The following is a 21,323-nucleotide window of genomic DNA, read 5'->3' as shown; positions in this document are numbered from 1 at the left end:
TTACAGCTGCTTTCTCTACAAACATTCTGTACTAAATGATATACTTTTTTATTTCAAACATGATTTTTTTAAAGGCATGTTACTTTGCCCTGTGTTTAGCAAACAATATATACATTTGTATCCATCATTTCTCTCTATATCAGCAGTTATCAGCCACTAGAGTAGTGTGGTGGTGTTTACCTGCAGAAACGCACTGCCCTCTCACTGTATTTCACTGTTTGTTTTTTTTGTGGTAGAAGGGTCTATTTTTGGGCAACCAAAACAAATGTGTATATATATATATAAGTGTAACAGAGTGGTTCACAACCTCAGCCTGATGACCTGAAAGTCTAATATCTCCCCCAAGCAATAGGGATATGTCCCTTTGGCTTAGTGGTTAAGATGTTGGCTTACCACACGGGAGACCTGGGTTCGAATTCCGGGCATTATATATAAATATATATTATTTATTTATTTGATTACCTACTTGTGCTATGTATAACTTACTAAGTTGCTAATCTCCAGTTCAGGTCTATATATACAGTATATGAGTCCTTTTCTCTGAAGTGAACATCACTGTTATGTCTTCAGAACTCTTCCGGCGACCAGTATGTGTTACTGGGAGATCTGGAGCAGTGTGGACTGACAGCCAGCCAGACGTGTCTGAAGTCTGTTACCCTGGCTCTGCTGGCACACAACACAGTGAGTATATGCACATCACTACAATATGTATCATTTTGTGTTTACGAGAATGCTACGCACACCAAAGACCTTGTAGCGGTGCCGGCCCATGGCAGAATAATCTATAAAGTATTCTTCAAGAGACAAGAAGGTGGCCGTGGCCGCACACACTGGTAGCCAAAGTTAGCCTGGTTCCATACCATAGACCCCGCCCACTCTCTGAGTGCAATGCCCCTCTTGGTCTGGTGTTGTAATGTGAACCTAGGATTTATTCGGTAAACAAAAAGTACCGTCCAATGAGAGTCGGAGGTGGGGATCTCTTGTGATTGGTTTAGGGAAATTCTAAACCAATTCAAATTGTTCAGGGAAATTCTAACCCCCTCCCCCTTGTAATCGCCTACACTGGAGCCAATGTCAGACTGAAGCTCCATGCAGCTTCAGTCTGATAATCAGGCTAAGTCTACTAACAAGACTTAGCAATGTCTACTAACATGTTCTTTTCTTTCATGCAGGTCATCAACATCCTGCCCAGCGGCAAAGTCTTTGTAAATGGGATCTACTCTGAGCTGCCCTTCTCTGTTGGTGAGATGTCTAAAATATATACCATTTTGTTTTAGTCATACTTTAATCCTCTGAGTTTTAGTTGATTAAATATCATAAGATTTTAGTGTACTAAATCTACAGTTGATTTAGTCAACTGTTGGCAGGCCTTGATGCCGTCGGAATGCCTGATGTACTTAGCTGTGTGCCGAAAATGAAATGACTTGTCTTAGTCTACTGGATCTCTACTAGAGCATTTTAGTTTGTATTTGTTGACGAAGTTGTCAGTCTAGTTAGTCATAGTTTTAGTCATCATAGCTTCGTTTTTATGTATTCGTTTTTGTCAGTGGAAAAAAAGGTATAGTCGACAAACATTTTTCGCCATAGTTTTAGTCATCAAACTTAACACTGGTGTACACAGTGGTGCAAAGTAACTTTGAGGTATTTTTTACTTTACGGGAGTATTTCTGATTTTCAACACTTTTACATCCACTACATCTCAGAGGCAAATATTGTACTTTTACTCCAATACAATTGTCTTTGTATTTTGTTTTTAATGTAGTACTTCTTTCCACCACTGGGTGTATGTACACATGCGTTGCGTTGCGGTAAGTCCTCTCCTTCTTTCTCCACCTTGCAGCTGGCGTGTCCACGTTCAGAGCGTCCTCCTTCTACCTGGTGGTCCACACGTCTCTGGGTGTGCAGCTCCAGGTCCAGATCCAGCCCGTCATGCAGCTCTACATCACTGCGGACCACCGACACCGGGGCAACACCCACGGTACGTATTACGGCATTGTTGATTTTGACAGCAAACTGTGATTTAGTTTTAGTCATAGTCTTTTGAATAAAATTCCATTTCCTTTTTAAGTCATATTTTAGTCATCTGAAATGTTTTAGTTTTTGTCTAGTTTTAGTCGACTAAATCTACTGTTCATTTAGTCGACTAAGATGTATTTTGGCGGTGCCTTGATGGTGTCGTAATGCCTGATTTTGCACTTATGGTTGCATGCTGAAAATAGCCGATCTACAAGCTCACAACGCGCCACGCTGCGATGCGTTGTGAGCTTGTAGATCTGATATTTTCAGAGTGCAGCAGCCGAGCGCAAACATAAAATTAAAAGGAATTTTAGTTCTACTGGATCTCTTCTCCACTAATCCCTCACTAACATTTTAGTCTAGTTTTTATTTGTTGACGAAATTGTCAATATATTTAGTCTTAGTTTTAGTAATCATAGCTTAGTTTTTTTCCTTTTCGTTTTTATCTAGTTTTCGTCAGTGAAAAAAGGTAGTCGACGAACATTTTTCAACGAAATCAACACTGGTCCCACACGGCCCCACTTGTGACACATTTCTGAGTCCCGTGTCCATTCCATGTTGGGAGAGTCCTAAACCAGTGTTTCTCAACCTGTGGGCCGGGGCCAGCAAAATTGTAAGCGGGCCCCCACATAATTGTAAAAACTAAGATTTTAATGATAAAATGAGTGTAGAAACAATTTCATGTTTTTTTTCTTTGAAACTTTGAAAGAAATAGAGGAGCTTAAAGTATAATTCATTAGTTGAAATGTCGTTCTTGTGTTTGCTGCTGTGAATAACATTGGAGGTTAGAGCTCCTTCCTTTTGCTTCATAATTTCAAGGACCCCTGTTATTTTGAGTGTTACAGACCTCTAAGGGTCCATGGAACCCCCTCAATGAACCCTGAGTGTCCCTGCCCATCAGTCTCTGTGTTTTTTTGTTTTAGGTCTATGTGGGAATTTCAACTCAAACCAGGGCGATGACTTCATGACCCTGGGCGGGGTCACGGAGGGCACGGCTGTGGGCTTCGTCAACAGCTGGAAGAACCTCGCCAAATGTGCTGACGTAATAACACACTTTGACAATCCCTGCAGTCTGAGCCTGGAAAAAGGTAAATGATATCATGATCTCTGCGTACACAATACATTGTCATTTGTACACTCTCAGAGTTACAAATGCATCATTTAATACTGATTAATGTTACTATGTATAAATACATAATACATGTTCAATCAATACATATTATCCACTTGTATCAATGTGTTTAAAAAATGTGTCATGGATATTAGCTCCAAAAGTGTGTGCTAAAAAGTCACTGTTTATGTCAACTTGTTTTATTGTAAGCACCAGCAGTCTAATTCATTTAATAATTCATAGTCATGAAATAGGTTTTCTTGAAATAGAAGTGATGTCAAGACAGCAGATATGCAATGTAAGCTAATTGTTTAACTAATAATTCCAATGAAATTAATAGTGTCTATTAAATAGAAATGTAAATAGAATGTAAATGATGTAGGTATGTACATTTTACATTTCCTTACACAACATCTACTGTACTAAACTAATTATTGTTTGATGAATTAACTAGTTTGTGTGTTGTTACAGAGAAGTACGCACAGCACCGGTGCGCTCTGCTGACCGACCAGCAGGGGGTGTTTGCTCCGTGTCACTCCGAGATCAGTCCTGACACCTATAAAGACGTAAGTCCCAGCACAATGTGATGCGATGCGACGATGCTGAGAGTACTGTCTATAGCCAACACCAACTCAGGACTCCTGAATAGGCTCTATGCACAACAGCCATATTGGAAAGAAATTGGGCCGCTTCCTTACCCCCCTCACAGGTGTTACCAACAAGTAAGACGCGCGAACGCAGCCCTATTTTTTTTTTGTCTTTTTGAAATTGTTATGTTGTGTATTTACGGACTTGTAATCCGTGTTATTTCACCGTGATGGGGAGAGCGTAGAGAGAAAGTGACGTGACTGCCTCCGCCTCGTATTGAAGTTAATGGGCGGGGGGATATGGTTCTCCTATCCACGGAGTTTCGGAGTTCCTAGTCATCTATGCACGGAATTGGCGTTTGTCAATCCGTGCTGCCAATGAGAGCGCGAGTCACATGGGGGCGCGGCTGCACACAGGCAGTGCACACAGATACACAGAGACACAGAGCCTCACACAACCCGGGCACGATGTCATAGTAAGCTGCACTTCCGCGCCTCCTTCCACATTCGCAATGATACTATTGAAGGCTCTGTTCCATTCTGGAAAACAGAGTCAGGGGGCTGATGTTGTGCATGTTGGCTCACTGGAAACACCAGTGGGTCCCAAAGTGTGGTCCAGGGACACTCATGGTTCCTTGAGGGGGGGTTCCAAATGGCCCCTTACGGGTGTGTACCTCTCAGAGTTATGGGGGTCCTTGAATAAAAAAGTTGAAACACTGTGATACACAAAAATGGAACAGAGCCTTAATTAGTATAATGGGTATCACCTGTGAATGAAGTAAGGAAGAGACCCAATTTCTTTACAATATGGCTGCTGTGCATAGAGCCTATTACAGCCCTCCACACCTAGCCTCACGTAGCCAGACTACATCACTGCGTGGATATGAGTCTGGTGCTTCTATGAGGACGTTTTTTTTCCTATCAAAACAATGGCTCTGAATGCAATTGGTTAGACCTACAACCAACTACCAATTACAGTCTCCCATATTTGAATACTGGGCCCTGGTTGGTCACCCCAGACTTCGGGAGCAGGAAATGGATTCACAACGGAGCGGTGCCAGACCCAAATCGCAGAGGGCAATTTCTTTTTTTGCACTGGCAGATTCGTCTGGTCCCAGGCTACTCCACACCCTCCTGTCAAGCATCAGGATCTTGAGCTCTGCAGTGTTGTAAGATGTGTAACTGTTTTGTTTATGTTGACAGATCTGCGTGTATGACACGTGTAACTGCGAGAAGAGTGAGGACTGCATGTGTGCAGTCATGTCTTCCTACGTTCACGCCTGCTCTGCTGCTGGTGTCCAGCTCAGCGGCTGGAGAAACTCTGTCTGTGGTGAGTATAGGTCTGAAGTAAACGGAAGTAATGCACAGTATGTATTGTAACAATAATCGCCCCGATTCACTAAGCGATTTACGACCATATTTTGTACTTACCGGCATTTAAGACAAATCCTACACCTGCAGTCAGATTCATTCATGTTTTTTGGTCTGTGTTTTGAGCGTGAGGTGCGCACATTCTCAAGTCTTACCAGGGCTGAAATGTGCGCATGTGTTTAGAATGCTTTATTCTTCATGCCAAAATCAATTACAACAGTGGCAAACCTCAAATAAAATATGTATTTGGCCAACATTTGTCAACACATATATATACAAAATAAAAATTATGTAGATTCCACCGCTTTTTTTTTATTTTCTAGGCTATCAGTTGCATTTAGAGCTGAATTATTAGGTCCCATCAGTGTGTTTGCCAGCGGGCCACCTCAGCCAACGTGTCACGTAATAATAAAAATAGACTATGATGCCTTAATGAAATTGCAGATGGACTGACTTGCATCTCCAGTGTCCGTGCTGTGGTATTAATTTGCAATAGCCCGCTGCTGTATATTGATCACATGAACGCCACACACAACAGCCTAATAAATCTTACCATCTGATGAGGAAACTATAGTGGATGAAAGCTGTGTCCAGAAGATCCATTCCCCATTCAGACGTAGGACAGTGATATATTAATCAAAAATTAACTAATTTAATCAATGAGTAATCAATAAGCTCTGGTCCATAATCGGATAGCAGCGCTCCACTTGTATGCTGGATTTCATCATCCTTTTACCGTGGTAAAGGTGTGCAATGTTCATTAGAAAAGGCTTATGTAATATCCTTTCCACGTTTTATTTGGTAATGGGGTTAAACCTTGTAAACTTCTTTATTCTCATTACACATGAGAGCATTTATTACATGATCCGCTTCCAGACAGAACAGTAAGTTGTCAAGGCGATGCGACGCATCTGTTATCTTTAGACGAGAGACGGCAGAGTTGATCTTGCATCAGCGTTGCCAGATGTTGTGAGAGAAATAAGCAACCAGATCTAGGAAAACAAGCCCAAAAGAATTTTCACTAGTTTGGGTCCGGGGTAGACATTTCTCTTTTTTGGTCTGGAGCAAAAAGGTTTGGGGACCACTGCTTTACACCACTGATCTTGCCATATTATCCTCTTCTCAGGTAAGTACATGAAGTCCTGCCCCAGGACCATGGTATACAGCTACAACATCCCCTCCGCCAGGCGGACATGCCGCTGCCTGGCCCAGTCTGACCCCACCTGCTCCGTCACCTTCTCCCCCATGGACGGATGCGTCTGCCCCGACGGGACGTACCTGGACGACTCCGGGGAGTGTGTGCCCCCCGCCGACTGCCCCTGTTATGACAAGGGCTTAATGCTGCCCCCTGGTGAAGTCGTCAACAAGGGCGGCATCATGTGGTACGGCTGTTATATTCAGGGGGCAGGGGGGGGGACAAAGAGAAATAACGGGAGGAAATGTTTTATCTGAAAAAAGAATCTACGTGTAGCCTATATATATAGGCCGATGGTATCTACATGTATATATCTATGGTAGGTCACCACTCACCATATGATATTCATTTACCTTTACGGTGAGTGTTATTAGGAATCTGCTGCACACAGGTTTAAAGGGGCTACACCATGAATTTAAAAAAAAAATATTATATATAAATATTGCCCCCTAATACGTTTTAAACAGGTTGTAAGCCTAAAAAACATCCAGATATTTTTTCTCACAATCTGACTGTCTGTCATTCCAAGATTTTTCAGCTGCAATACCAAAACGTACTATTGGGCAGGGGGGAGCTACTGAGCAATTCTGTCTGGCCATCATCAATGCAAAATCAGGGCAAGTGACATCACTTGCCCTGCCATTCTGAAATGGCCTGTTCAGACACGCCCATTCAGGAAATCCATGAAATCAGCATGAATGACTGAATGTTAAAAAAAAAAAAAAAATTGGGTACAATAGACACTGGGGAGCCCAAAAAATACTAAAAACCTAAAAAAAAATGAAATTCATGGTGTAGCCCCTTTAAGACATATGCCCCCCCCCACAAAAAAAGCTTATGTAATGCATGCATTGTATATATAGATAGAGTTTATGTAATGCATGCATTGTAATTCATAATTATGTATTTGTTCAGCACCTGTAAGATGGGACATCTCAGCTGCCTTGGAGAGCCAGACAACTCATGTAAGTTTAATGTTTACAAATCAGAAAAGTGTCACGCCACTGCCAGCGAAAACGAGCGATTTAAATAACCTTTGAAAAATCCTGGAATATTTCCCGTGATCGCCGTCCTCACAGAGATCGTTTTCCTCAGTACGCGCACAGGGATCTCGTAGAATTGGGCGGGCAATTTGGACCCTTGCAGCCTGCAGCCATCCTATGGTGTTCTACAACTGTTCCAGAGAGGGACCCGGAGCCAAAGGTTCTGAATGTCAGAGGAGCTGCCAAACTCTGGACGTGGACTGTGTATGTACACACACACACACACACACACACACACGCACACGCACGCGCGCGCGCGCACACACACACACACGAGCATGCATGCACGCACGTTGTTGATTACCTCGATAATGATATGTCTCGCGATAAGTTAAAAAAATAATGCAGTACATAATGCTTCAGGTACATTTTTGCAAACTAAAGACATATTAATTCAATACATTTAAAATACCTAGTGTGTGTGTGTGTGTGTGTGTGTGTGTGTGTGTGTGTGTGTGTGTGTGTGTGTGTGTGTGTGTGTGGGGAGGCGCAGCTGTGCTCAACTTGATTTATACTTCTCCACTCCACGGTGCTTTGCAGATGATTGCTCAATCGGCAACTAGACATAATATTATGCCATTTACCTCGATAAATGCCGTCTCCCGCGATACATATATCGCTTATGATGATAACTCGATGAAGGTACTATCGTATCTGCACTGGACTGCGGGTTAGGATCACCATTTATTCAGCAACAAGTACAACAAATAGCAAAGTTCCAGGCAAGTTCCAGGGAGCCTCGTCCTGCAGCCTTTCGGCTGGGACTGTGGCACAGTAATCAGTTACATTTTTACATTTGAGCGACACTACATAACCATATTTAGATTTCTTTGTGTTACTCCAGATATTGAAGGACAGATGTGATAGCTAGCATGTGTGCTTTAACTAATAATATACATTTTATATAATTGACTGAGCCGTGAGTGAGGTATAGATCGTGATTCGTGCTGAATTTAAGACTGATGATTTGATTGTAACTAAATGTTAAATTCTAGGAGAAATCTGGTAAAAATGATTGGTGTAATGTTCATAAAATATAAGCAATAAGGTCTAATATACGACAGTACATTTTCGATATATCATGCAGCCTTACTTTTTTCGTCTAGTTCTCAGGGGAGCGACTGGATATGTTACTTGGTGCGCACCAAATAAAGAAATAAATAACTTTTACGGCGACACGTCTTGCAGGATGGATAAAAGAGGGATACATGGATAACTTGTCTGTGCAATGATCTGCGTGATGCGGGACCCCGCTTCTCCTGAATGATTAGCACTCCCGACATTAACTCCAAGCCTCGTCAAGAGGGCGACTCCGATCCTAGCTGCTCCTGTTATCAATTGTTTGCACTATGTTGATGTGCTCTTTGCTTTTCTCATGCTTATCAAAAGCTGCGTGACTGAAATTCTTTGTCCCTGTATAAAAGGCGCTGCTTTTATCCGCCAGATTGGGATGTTCACGGCATATTTTGCACCACATCACAATGCGTTCATCATCGGTGACGAGTGCATGTAAACGCAGCCAGCAGCTTGCTGTGTGCGCTGTGTCAGGATTCGAGGCCACACTCACACATGTGCAGCATGCGTCCCCTCCCCCTCCGCCTCCGCCCATGGGTGTGTATGGGGCGGACGCGTGCATCAACGTGAATGTGTAAGTGTGGCTTCAGGAAGTAAATTCCTGTCCCCACGGTCCCAGATGTTGGTACGCGAGAGCGCCTCCCTTCGTCTGACGTGCCGCGCAGCATGCATTTTGACGACGCGTGCGCATTTGCGCGCCAGTTATGTGCACCCCTGCGCATAACCATGCGGCGGCTTGTCTTATCACTGGTGCAGTGACAGCACAGGTGATTCCTTGTTATTTAGGGAGCGTCATGAATCGGTCATTGTGCCATTCTTTATCTGTCTCTGTAGCTTTCATCATCATCGTCATCCATTTGGATCCCCCTCTTGACATCATTATATCACATAAGTGATGCTGAGATTTGAAGCTTGCAGGCTTTCACTTCATGCACAAGGACATTGGCTTCGTCTCGCTACCACCTAAATAGGAATGCGCATAATTATGCATACAGTAGGTGATGGCAGCCGACAATCTAATTAGTTTAATTCATGTAATGCTGAAAACACATGTCTGATAGTAAAATTGGAGTAGACACATCCCCAAGGCGCAACTGAAAACCATGCACCATGCCATAAAGTTCCGCTTTTAAAATAGGACCCGCAATGTGTTATTGTTTTAAAGCATTGTGAGTATGTATGAGTGCTTATAACTATAACTATAGAGTTCTAGGCAGATTATATTACCTTTATAAGTATGTTTATAATGCATTAGCCATGGGCTTCATAGAAAGTGTCACCAAAAATGTATTTTACCATTGCCTTGACAAACCATACAAGTTGATACCTATTAATTATTATACAGATCTATTCATTCAGAGGTTGTATTATTCTAACGCTCAGGGTTCTATTTTAACCCTCAGGTGAGCACAGAGTGTGTGTCTGGGTGTGTTTGTCCATCTGGATTGGTGTCAGACGGTAAAGGAGGTTGCGTCAAGCCAGACGTGTGTCCATGCATTCACAACGGCGCCCTCTATCAGCCTGGAGCCAGTATCAAGGTGGACTGTAACACCTGGTAAGATAGAGACACAGCAGGGGTTCTCAAACTCAGACTCCCAACTGAAGATATTTTGTGCCAGGCACCCCATTCAAGATTTGTCAAAGTTATTACACATTTTTCACATTTTCCAAGGTTTTTTATTTACTCTTAATAGTAAATAATCTTACCAAAGAAAAGCATGGTAGAAATCCTGCATCCTGTATGAGTTTTCTCTCCTGCTTGGGTGAAATTGGTATCCTGACCTGAAAATTTGTTTTCTGCATACTAAAGAGATGAAGAGAAAGGGAGACCCCTGTTACTGAACAAACACACTATACTGTAGCAATGATTAATATGGGAATATGGAGCTATTTAACACTTAATTTAACAACAACAATCACTTACAACCCCTTTAACTAGACCTGTGGCAACATATTTAATAGTTTAGACATGCAATCAAGAATGTCATACCCTTTATTGGGAATCTAACATTAATTTCTCATTACTTTGCAATTATCATTATTATTATTATTTTCTTCCTCCATGCATAGTACCTGTAAGGACCGCAGTTGGCAGTGTTCCAGCGACCGGTGTTATGGAACGTGCTCGGTCTACGGCGACGGACACTACATCACGTTTGACGGGAAACGCTTCAACTTTGCAGGCAGCTGTGAATACTCTCTAACACAGGTGGGAATATACTCTAACACAGGTGGGAATATACTCTAACACAGGTGGGAATATACTCTAACACAACTGGGAATAAACTCTAAGGGCTCGCTCCCACCGCACTTTTATTTTACCTCTGGGGCAGAATCTGCCAATGCTTTGTCAATGTAAATGCGTGGATTCACGCAAGAGCGGATCTTTCCGCCTGTCGTGCAGACCGTGTGTTTATCCGCTCTACACGACTTGTCCATTTGAAGCATAAAACTGCTGGAGGCAGGAGCTGATTTTCCCCCTCTGTCCAATCGGGTGAGTCGAAGGCGGACCGTTCCAAGACTCAGGAAGCACCATGGTGCTCAAGGCAGAAGGCGGTGCGGGCTACGGGGAGGGTCCTGAAAGTGAGTGACAGGCGCGTCACTCCAGTTTTTTAGAATCCGCTGGCTGCAAAAAACTGTGGCCGCGCACAACCAGCGTTTAACGCTAGCCGACCATGTTTTGGTGGGAGCGCGCCCTAACACAGGTGGGAATATACTCTAACACAGGTGGGAATATACTCTAACACAGGTGGGAATATACTCTAACACAGGTGGGAATATACTCTTACGCTGCATTCACACTGGCAGCTAAACATTCACCCAAGTGTTGTTTAACCGTTTCCACTCACCTTCTCTCTTCACACGACAGCGGGGGGGCATTAATCATTTCTGTCAGACAATTCCTTGTTCTTTTTAACCCCAGGCTTTATATTTGCTTTATATTGCTGACGTCAACGATCTCCTCTCATGTCCTCTAATGTCTGCTTATGTCATCTAATGTTCTCTAATGTTCTATATTGTTCTTTATTGTTCTCTAATGTTCTCTAATGTTCTCTAATGTTCTCTAATGTTCTCTATTGTTCTCTAATGTCATCTAATGTTCTCTATTGTTCTTTATTGTTCTCTAATGTTCTCTAATGTCCTCTAATGTTCCCTAATGTTCTCTATTGTCCTCTGATGTTCTTCAGGACTACTGTGGCACTCAGCAAGCCGATGGCAGCTTCAGAGTGATCACTGAGGACGTTCCCTGTGGAACCACAGGAACCACCTGCTCCCGGGCCATCAAGATCTTCCTCTGGGTAAAATTACACCTTTATCTTCAAAAGTAAAAAAGGAAAAAAAATATGTGTATATATATAAAAAGATAATCAATATAATAACATGTGCAATTGTCATGTATAAAATGAAATATGAATATGACTGGGATATGAATGGGAAACAAAGGAAGGCTGATACTATCACTGTACATCAGTGATTCTCTTTCTCCCTTTTACACCCAGTTTGATATGCACCCCCATTTGATAGGCCTATATTTTTTTTTCTTATCTCTGGGATCCCAATCATGAATTAACATAACATTTAACATAAAATAAAAAAACAGCAGAAACAGAGTCACCCTCACCCATTACATGTATTTGTGTCCTTATTAGGACTCAGAGTTGCAGCTAAGCGACGGCAGCTACCAGCTGGTCCACAGCGGCGGGAACAAGACGGTCCCGTTCCACTTCAGTTCTGTAGGAATCTACCTGGTGGTGGAGGCCGACAACGGACTCATCCTCATTTGGGACAAGAAGACAAGCATCTCCATCAAGATCACTCCAAAATATGCGGTACATTAACCACCTTGTAGTCAGCATACGGTACAGTAAACGCCTATAGTCAGTACAGTAACCGCTTACTTTGACCTCACTTTGAGAACCACTGAATTAGAGAACTGTAAACCGGGTTAGAATTATGCAGGCCAATCTAAGCCTAAACTAACTTAAAGCGATGTTTCACTTTCAAACATGTTTGGGTTCGTTTTATCGTCTACTCAAGCTTTTGTGAGCACCCCAGACAGTTCTTAAGTTGCTTGATTCAGTATTTAGATATTTGGTATTCATTTTATCTAACACGCCCCCTTCTTGTACAAACCCATAGTAACTTCAAACTCTATTTTAACCGTGATGGATTCATCGACAACACCCGTCTTTGGTTCTGGTGACTAATATTGTCCTTGAGGGATGCATGAGGGGGCCATATTTTTTCAATTACTATTTTCATTTATTCGATTTTATATAAAAAAATGATTCAGAAAAAAAAAAGTAATTGAAAAAACACGGCCCCCTACCTCCTCCCCCATGACAGCCGGGGCGCCTGATGGAGGGGAAGGGAACTGGTTGGAATAACGTGTTCCTTCCACGCGCTACGTCCTACCGGGGAAACTCCCCCCTGTCAGGTGACAAGAAAGTCAGTTGGCTCTCATGCATTGAAGGAGGCATGAGCTCGGCCCTGGCCTCCCTGGGCTGTGGGGGGGCTGGTGTAGCGCTGGTGTAGGGCTGGTGTAGCGCCCAGGGTTACAAAAATAGCGGGATAAAAAAAAAAAAAGAAAAAAAAACACGCCCCCCTTTGTTTCCAATGTATTTATCATGGTTACAATGGAGTTTGAAGAAGTTCATATAGGAAGGGGGTGTGTCTGAATATAAAATATCTAGATATTGAACCAAGCAACGTAAAAACTGTCTGGGGTGCTCACAAAAGCCTGGTTAGACGTTAAAATGATCCCAAACATGTTTGAAAATGTGAAATATCCCTTTAACACTTTTACGGAGTGATGGGCTGAAAAATGGGCTCTAGGACCATAATGGGCAGAAGTTAGAACTCCTTTTTGTACTTCCTGAAAAAGTAACAGTTTTATAAATCCAAGGTTTCCACCCAACAACGACAAATTATGTCATTTTCTTTAAGCCAGGTTAGGGTTCTGATCATTCAGTCCAAATGACATTAAATTTGTTCCGTTTCTTCCCCCTATACGCAGGGTCATCTGTGCGGTCTGTGTGGGAACTACGACGGCAACGGCAACAACGACTTTGCCACCAGGAGTCAGGCGGTGGTGGTGAGCCCCGTGGTGTTCGGAAACAGCTGGAAGCGGTCCGCCAGCTGTCCGGACGCCAGACGGGCAGACGGGCGCCCGTGCTCCACCAACCCGCACCGGTTGTCCTGGGCCCAGAAACAATGCAGCCTCCTCCAGGGCGAGGTCTTCTCCGCCTGCCACACCGTAGTACGTAGCCGATCAGCCGTCCGTCCGGGCTGGTTCAGATTCTATTACCTAGAGGTCCCGGGTTTGTTTGTCACTATGTGCAGGGACTGCCCTTTGCACCTGCCCTTTGCCCTCTTGACCAGAAGTGCCCTTTTGAAAAAAAGGGAAAAAAAGTTGTTGTTTTTTTCAATTTACAGCAGGGGTCTTCAACAGGGGGTCCGGGACCCCTAGGGGGTCCTCAGAGTTACTACAGGGGGTCCGCCAAATCTTTATGTGATATGATTTTTCTTTTTACCATAACCACTCAAAACCTAGCATCCCTTTTCTGAGGAGAACTTTAGCCAAAAATAGCAAATCGGCTATTTTTGGTAAAGAGGTATAGGTGTAGAGGGAAAAAAGAGCATACCAAGTAAACAAAAAAAAGTATAATTTACTTGAGCACCTGCCCCTCAAAATGTCTGTGCACGCCGCTGACTATGTGTATATGTATCGTATGGAGTGGATTCGAGAAGACCCATACTCAGGGCTGATCGGGAGAGAGAAGAATGAGCTGTTGTGTAACTTATCGTCTCTTATTGTAGGCTGCTAGCAGCTACTGTAGATTCCCTTATGGCAGGGGTGGGCAACTTTGATGATGGAGAGGGCCACTATATTTCCACACTCACTCCAGGGGGACACATTGCTTATACCGTCGGGCAGACACGTCTTATCTCCGTATTTTAACTTTTTCCGTAAATTAATGCCGTACTTCGCCATTCTGTGTCACCCAAAAGTAGCAAAAATAGCAGATCTACAAGCTCAAAACGCGTCGCACTGGGACGTGTTTTGAGCTTGTAAATCTGCTATTTTTTAATTGGAATCCAAATTTCTTTTTTTCCATTTTTGAATTAGAATCCTGAAAAGTTACATTTTTATTTAATTTCAAATGCATTTAGTTATACTTATCAGGGCCGCTTCTCCCTACACGCACACTACGCAGGTTGCGTGGGGCCCCGCCTACCCGCCGATCAAAGAGGCCCCCTCTCCGCCCCCTCCCTTCAGCAGAAAATAACGTGCATTACTGCGTTAACATCCGCGCAGGCTGCCCAGCACACTAAAACCGAAATAAAGTAACAAAAAAAGTAACTTTATCCGCGGGAAACCCGAAAAAATCGCGCGCGCGGGCGAGGGACACATGCACGCGCGCGTATCATGCGTAGAGCCCCCGTGGAGTCTAAAGCGGCACTGATACTTATGTTAACTTTATGAACTTAAATACAAATACATTGGACATAAAAAAGACAATAGAGGGGCGTCCACTGGCCTAGCGGTCCATGTACGCTGGTAATCCAGCATGACAGCGTGTTCGACTCCTGTTCCCGAAGACCTTTGCTGTATGTCTCCCCCCATCTCTCTCCCATTTCCTGTCAGCCTACTGTCCTGTCCAAATAAAGGCGTAAAAGGCCCCAAAAATATCTTTAAAAAAGACAATAGAATTGTAATACTAGTCATTAAGCTACTAATATAGACTGAAGTAATTAAAGCGGGTCATGTTTGCATGTTTGGAATTGGAACAGCTGAAATCAATAATATATCAGTATTCTGATATTAACCTGCCTTCAATGCATTAAGTGAAGGTGGGGGCCGCATTTGGCCCTCGGGCCGCCAGTTGCCCATGTATGCCTTATGGAGTAGTAGCCTACAACTGGCACGTACAGTATACTGTACTAACGGCATTTTTACCAGCAGTTGTCATTATTAGATTTGTCGGTTGGTTCTGTAATATCTCAGAGCAAAGCCCATGTGGTAGGCCTACACGCCCTAACCACTCGGCTATCGGGTGGTTCCTGTCACCCCCAGACTGTAGCTTGTAGAATTATATCTAACGGGAGTTACGGGACTATGATTTCTCTGTAGGTGGATCCCACTCCATATCACGATGCATGCGTGTTTGACTCGTGCGCCTGCGACAGCGGTGGAGACTGTGAGTGTTTCTGCACGGCTGTGACAGCATACGCTGCAGCATGCAATGCAGCTGGTGTATACGTCACATGGCGAACTCCCAGCATCTGCCGTGAGTATACTACCACCATACTGATTTAACCGCTGGTATTTAACCAAAGCTACCCACAGTAAAAACCTGAGAGTGAGTAAAAGGGATAGCATTTCACTTTCAAACATGTTTGGGGTAATTTGAACATCCTCATTTTGTGTGCACCCCAGACCCCAGTATTTAAGTTGCTTGATTCAGTATTTTGATATTTGATATTCATTTGATTAAAAAAAAAAAAAAAAAAAACACGGCCCCCTCACGAGGAATATCAGTCACTAGAACCAGGGGGCATGTGTTTCCAATGAATCTATCATGGTTAAAATGGAGTTTGAAGTTACAATGGGTTTATTTAGGAAAGGCGGCGTGTCTGATAAGATGAATATCAGATATCTAAATACTGAATGCAGCTTTTTTTTTGTTTTTATCTGGTGTGCAGGTGCTCACAAAAGCTTGAGTAGGCGTTCAAATGACCCCAAAAGAACGTGAACTATCCCTTTAACAACTGAGAGTATACAAATGGAACCAAGGGTCCATGTGGTTGTGGATTGGGTTTCAAGAGCCTCACATTTTGCATTGGAACACCATGGGCTTGTAAAAGTTCAGCAGATTAATACCAGCAATACTATTTGTGTTTTTCAGCTCTCTTCTGTGACTACTACAACCCCCCTGGTGGATGCGAGTGGCATTACAAACCATGTGGATCTCCTTGCCTGAAGACGTGCAGAAACCCCTCAGGAACCTGCTCCTCACAGATACCTCCTCTAGAAGGTACTTTGTGCAATATATACCTCATCTAGAACAGTGTTTCTCAATCTTTTACATTTCAAGGACCCCCTTAACTTTGACAGTGTACAAATGGAACCAAATGGACCCGTTAGAGTCCTTTTGGTTCCAGTTGTATACCGTCAGAGTTACAGACTTTTAAGGGTCAATTCAGAACTCCCTCAAGGAACACTGAGAGTCCCGTGACCTGACTTTGAGAACCACTGCTCTAGAAGGTACTTTATAGAACTAGAGGTTTGGGCTGCTACGCGGCCATCACATCTAGAGTTTGTGCCGCTACGTGGCCCTCACCCTTACTGTACATCACACGCCAATCCGACCTATATATAACGGACCGCGGTCTCTGTCTGACTGCCGAGCGGCCGTGCCGACAATGGAGTTATAATATATTGCGACAACTACGCAGCAGCAGCAACAACTCTCCTTCCGGTCTTACCTTCACTATAAAGTGATCTCCCATTTACTTTCCAATGCAGCACATTTTACGCTAGTTAGTATTAACAGGAAATAGGTGTAACTTAACAGCGTGTGACACACTCTTTCTTTCTTTCTCTCTCTCTCACCCAGAAACACACGAGAGAGAGAGAGAGAGAGAGAGAGAGAGAGAGAGAGAGAGAGAGAGAGAGAGAGAGAGAGAGAGAGAGAGAGAGAGAGAGAGAGAGAGAGAGAGAGAGAGAGAGAGAGAGAGAGAGAGAGAGAGAGAGAGAGAGAGAGAGAGAGAGAGAGAGAGAGAGAGAGAGAGAGAGAGAGAGAGAGAGAGAGAGAGAGAGAGAGAGAGGCAGAGGATTTGAAATGTGCCTGATTTGTGGTGATAATAATTAATGAACTGCCGTGTCATTGACAGCCGGTCGGGATGTCCGGAGAGATTTATTTTTTCCGGTCTTTGTCATTATCGGACCTCTGATCCATATATGCCTATATATGGGCATATCGGTCGGATCGGCAGTTCTGGACAACGCCTATCTTACTGACTTACAGTAGTAACCATAAAGACCGGAGTTCTAAGTTATCCGTACCCAAATGTATATGGGTCCTTATGTGATTTGTTTGATCGTCTACAATCATTGTAGAGATTGAAAAGAAATGTAGAGCCTTTCTAATTTCTATGTTTGACATGAAGCTATCCTGAAGGTAATTACCGCATTGTGTCCCCTGCGTACCGTCCCCTACGCCACAAGGTGGATTTAAGCCAGTTAGCCAGATAACTGAATAATTAATAATATAAAACTGTATGAATGCACAGGGATTGAATCCAAGGCATTCACTGGCCCTCATTTATCAATGGAACGTAAAAACGAATTTATTTTTTGCCTTAATTCTGGCCGTAGGCCAACGTCTAAGTGGCATTTATCAAGCGATCCTATACAGCCAATCCTAGCGTACATTTGGTCGGAGCTTTGATAAATTTCATGGCTGAAAACGAGCCTCATTTAAATAACACTTCCTTAAATATTCTTGAAACGGCCCAATGTTCCGACATGAAGAACCAGAATACCACCAAACAAAGCATGCAAAGTCAATATAAGAAAGCGTTTCCGCCGCTCGCCTCGCTGCCTGCCAAGTCACACCACACGCACACACACACCTTGCACACCCAAGTGCATAACGATAAATCTCTGTCAAGTAGGCTAGTAGCCTACATGAATGACAGATTGTGACACCAATCATCAGATCTAGGATGGAACAAACAGGTGTAGCCAAAGTCAACAACTGCCTCCGACCTGACGTGAGATCTGATCGGGCCATACGCTCAAGTCAAAGTCAGGATATATTGATAAATGCCGAAAGTTGCGGTGATTATTTGGTCTACATCTCGTTGATAAATGAGGGCCACTGTGTCTTGTTTTCCTAATAGGTTGCTATCCAAAATGTCCTCCCGCTCAACCCTACTTTGATGAGGATTCCATGAAATGTGTGACAAAGGGACAATGCGGCTGCTACGACCAGGACTGGAAACGCTACAATGATGGTGACACCGTACCGTCGACAGATAACTGCCTGACCTGGTAGGCCTAAACACCCACTACAACTGTCACTTACACATCTATGTTAGACACATCCAAAAATGAAATCTGAAAATGCCCCTTTTATGTTTTGTTGTTGTTGTCGTTTTTCCCTCTCCTGAAGCATTTGTAATTCCTCGGCCATCGAATGCCATTATTATGACCAAGGTATCTCCCCGTGTCCAACAACTCCATCACCAACTCCAAGTATGAGACATTTTACTACTATTAAAGGAGCTTCACCCATTTTCAACCATATCTTTGTATAATTTGTATTTTAATAATAATAATAATAATTTTAATAACTGTCTACCAGTCATAGTGACAGGTGAAACACCTACAACACCTAGTACCGGCCTCATTGTCAAATGTATCTGCCATCATGAAGGAGCAAACTTTACTGTTGGTAAGTTCAGTTATGCTTTTAGTTTTTTCCTGTCATATGAATTATGTTACAATGTTGAATGTTAAAGGATCTACACCATGAATTAAACAAAATTTGAGCCTAAATCAAGCCTCATATATACTCATTCCAACTAACTTCTCTCTGGCTTATAAAGCACTTTCACCTGCAATACCACATTGTCCTGTTTGGCACGGGGCGCTATTGAGCCAGTTTGTATGCACAATATCGGAATATCGGTAAAAAAGCCAATATCGGACATCCCTAAGTGGAATCATACAAAGCTATTCTAGTGGAGTTCCATAAGAATAAGAATGTAGGTGCTAGACACGAGCTTATAAGGTCCCTTTTAACTAAACATGTTCCTTAATATGATTCCTTCACCCCGCTACTGTACAGTAGGACTTGTGGTGGAATAGACACTCCTGTGGAAGAATTAAAAATGATTATCTTACCTAACATCAAAAATGAATTCTGTCTTAATTCAAATATAGTGCATAAGTGGCCATTAAAAAAAATGTAGTTGTATTGGGGAATGTATCCCACTGTGTGTGTCATACAGCATTAATACCACAGCTCTATTCTCATCTAATAAGCGTTCGGTGCCACTGATCTATTTAATTGATTGTCTCTCCCAATACCGTCTTTAGGTTCGGTCGTCTACAACGTGTCTGACGACAACGGCTGCATTGAAACGTTTTACTGCAACGACAGCTGTCAAGTACAGACCAACTCCACCTGTCCCCCTACGCCTACGCCTACGCCTATGCCTACACCTACACCTATGCACACATCCCCCACCACGAGCTGTACCAACACTCATCCTCACCGAAAGGTACATAGCAGCAATTGAGAACCAACGTCTGACATCACTGCCGCTCGAGGTGGCTATCCCCCTGGGTCACCGAGAATGTTTTTTTCATTGAACATACCATAGGGTCTCAATATAAAATATTGCATTGTATATCATTGTGATTTGTTCCCAATTACAGAACGGTGAAAGTTGGATGGAAAACGAGTGTCTCAGAGCGGAGTGTTTCAATGGAGAGATCCGTTATGAGCACGAGGTCTGCCATGATGAAGATGTGGTGTGTGCAAACGGATACCCTCCTGTCCCCGTCAATGCGTCTGGGTGCTGTGGTCAGAAACAATGTCAATGTAAGTCCTACCTGTTACCAGGGACGATCTCTAAACAGGGCAGGTGTTTTTTTTTTTGTTACGTTTTTCCTTTTTACCCCTTTTTCTCCCCAATTTAGTCGTCATGCCAATTGATTCATCCCCACACACATTTTAAATGTGTGTCACTGCTGTTGTATCCTACTGGCTCACCTGCCAGTAAGGAGCCCCCACCGGGAGGACGTACTCCTCCCACCCAACACTCTCCGCTGACAGGTGCCGCAGCAGCCAGTAGGAGCTAGCCTGGTAAACCATGCCGGTCACGTGAATTCACATTTTCATGTGTCTTCTGCAGAATGTGAATTTATGCAACCTGTATGGTTTACAGTAGCAGTATGTGCTGCGACAAATATCACCCTCCCCGCCCGGCTTCCCTCCCCCGAACACTGGCTTATTGTGTTCGTACAGACACTCGACAAAGCCGAATGCACCGCGGTGGGTTCGAACACCCAGACTCAGCGGTGGTGTGCAGATATTTTACCACTGCGCCACCCGAGCGCCTTATCAGGGACAATCTCAATGTAAAGCTGTGCTTACATTACAAGATCATCGTTTTAAACCAGTCAAAAAACGAGACCAGTGACCACTGCAGATCAGAAGTGTAGCCACCGTAGAGGCAGCTGCCGACTCAAGCTGAGCTCTTGCCTGCCCCTGAAACACTGGCCAAAAAAGTCTGACCGCAAATCACCTTCCCCCAAACGTGTCCATACTGTTAAAATATCACAAACTGTACACACATTTCTGTTCAGAGTGCTGCGGCAGTTGTTAATGTGCCTCTTCTTAACACATCGGGTGCCGAACACGGTCTGGACCGTGTTTTCACATAGTAGCGCTCTGGTGCCGATCACGGTCCGAACCGTGTTTGGCGTCTTTATGTTTTTTTCGTTTTTTTCCCATACGGGAGGGGCTGGAGCAGCTTTGGGATCACCCACGGTGAATCTGACAAGGATGGGCCAGATGCATCATCGTGTCAAAAAACATGGCGCACATCCGCTTCCGCTCTATTTCCTTCTCTAAAACCCCTATAACTCCAAAACTTTTTACGCTGGGGAAAACAACTCATTTTGTGTGCACGATCGCTGCGCCATTGTTACTCGCGTGAGCGATGTTATTGTTCCAGGCGTTAGCCAGCACCATCGGCTAAAATGGAGACATGCTTTTTTTTCTCACGGAATGCACGTCGTGGAGTCTACAGCTTAAACAGTGCTGCGCAGCTCAACGGTGAGATTTCGGCACCGAACGTAATCTGTTATTATAAATTGCTGGCACCCGATGTGTTAACAAAAGATG

General features: G+C 43.5%; 1 protein-coding gene across 1 annotated transcript in view; it reads left to right on the top strand.

The window, feature by feature from the left end:
* LOC311051585 (mucin-5B-like) overlaps nt 1–18,461 on the top strand; it is a gene marked incomplete at both ends in the record, with an annotated part of 30,292 nt that extends 11,831 nt beyond the window's left edge. The window contains 16 exons of the mRNA XM_084066164.1: nt 571–681; nt 1,966–1,978; nt 2,940–3,104; nt 3,599–3,693; nt 4,918–5,044; nt 6,212–6,467; nt 7,196–7,245; nt 7,427–7,527; nt 9,801–9,952; nt 10,468–10,606; nt 11,586–11,696; nt 12,048–12,227; nt 13,415–13,657; nt 15,533–15,689; nt 16,308–16,436; nt 18,307–18,461. Coding sequence (XP_083922290.1) covers nt 571–681; nt 1,966–1,978; nt 2,940–3,104; nt 3,599–3,693; nt 4,918–5,044; nt 6,212–6,467; nt 7,196–7,245; nt 7,427–7,527; nt 9,801–9,952; nt 10,468–10,606; nt 11,586–11,696; nt 12,048–12,227; nt 13,415–13,657; nt 15,533–15,689; nt 16,308–16,436; nt 18,307–18,461 — 2,184 coding nt within the window. The remainder of the gene's footprint in view (nt 1–570; nt 682–1,965; nt 1,979–2,939; nt 3,105–3,598; nt 3,694–4,917; nt 5,045–6,211; nt 6,468–7,195; nt 7,246–7,426; nt 7,528–9,800; nt 9,953–10,467; nt 10,607–11,585; nt 11,697–12,047; nt 12,228–13,414; nt 13,658–15,532; nt 15,690–16,307; nt 16,437–18,306) is intronic.
* Nucleotides 18,462–21,323: the final 2,862 nt, after the last annotated feature.

Source organism: Gymnoscopelus microlampas (genome assembly GCF_963454915.1).
Source record: "Gymnoscopelus microlampas genome assembly, chromosome: 9".
Classification (NCBI taxonomy): domain Eukaryota; kingdom Metazoa; phylum Chordata; class Actinopteri; order Myctophiformes; family Myctophidae; genus Gymnoscopelus; species Gymnoscopelus microlampas.
The sequence above is the reverse complement of the archived record's forward strand: the minus strand, read 5'-3'. Positions and strand labels throughout refer to the sequence as shown.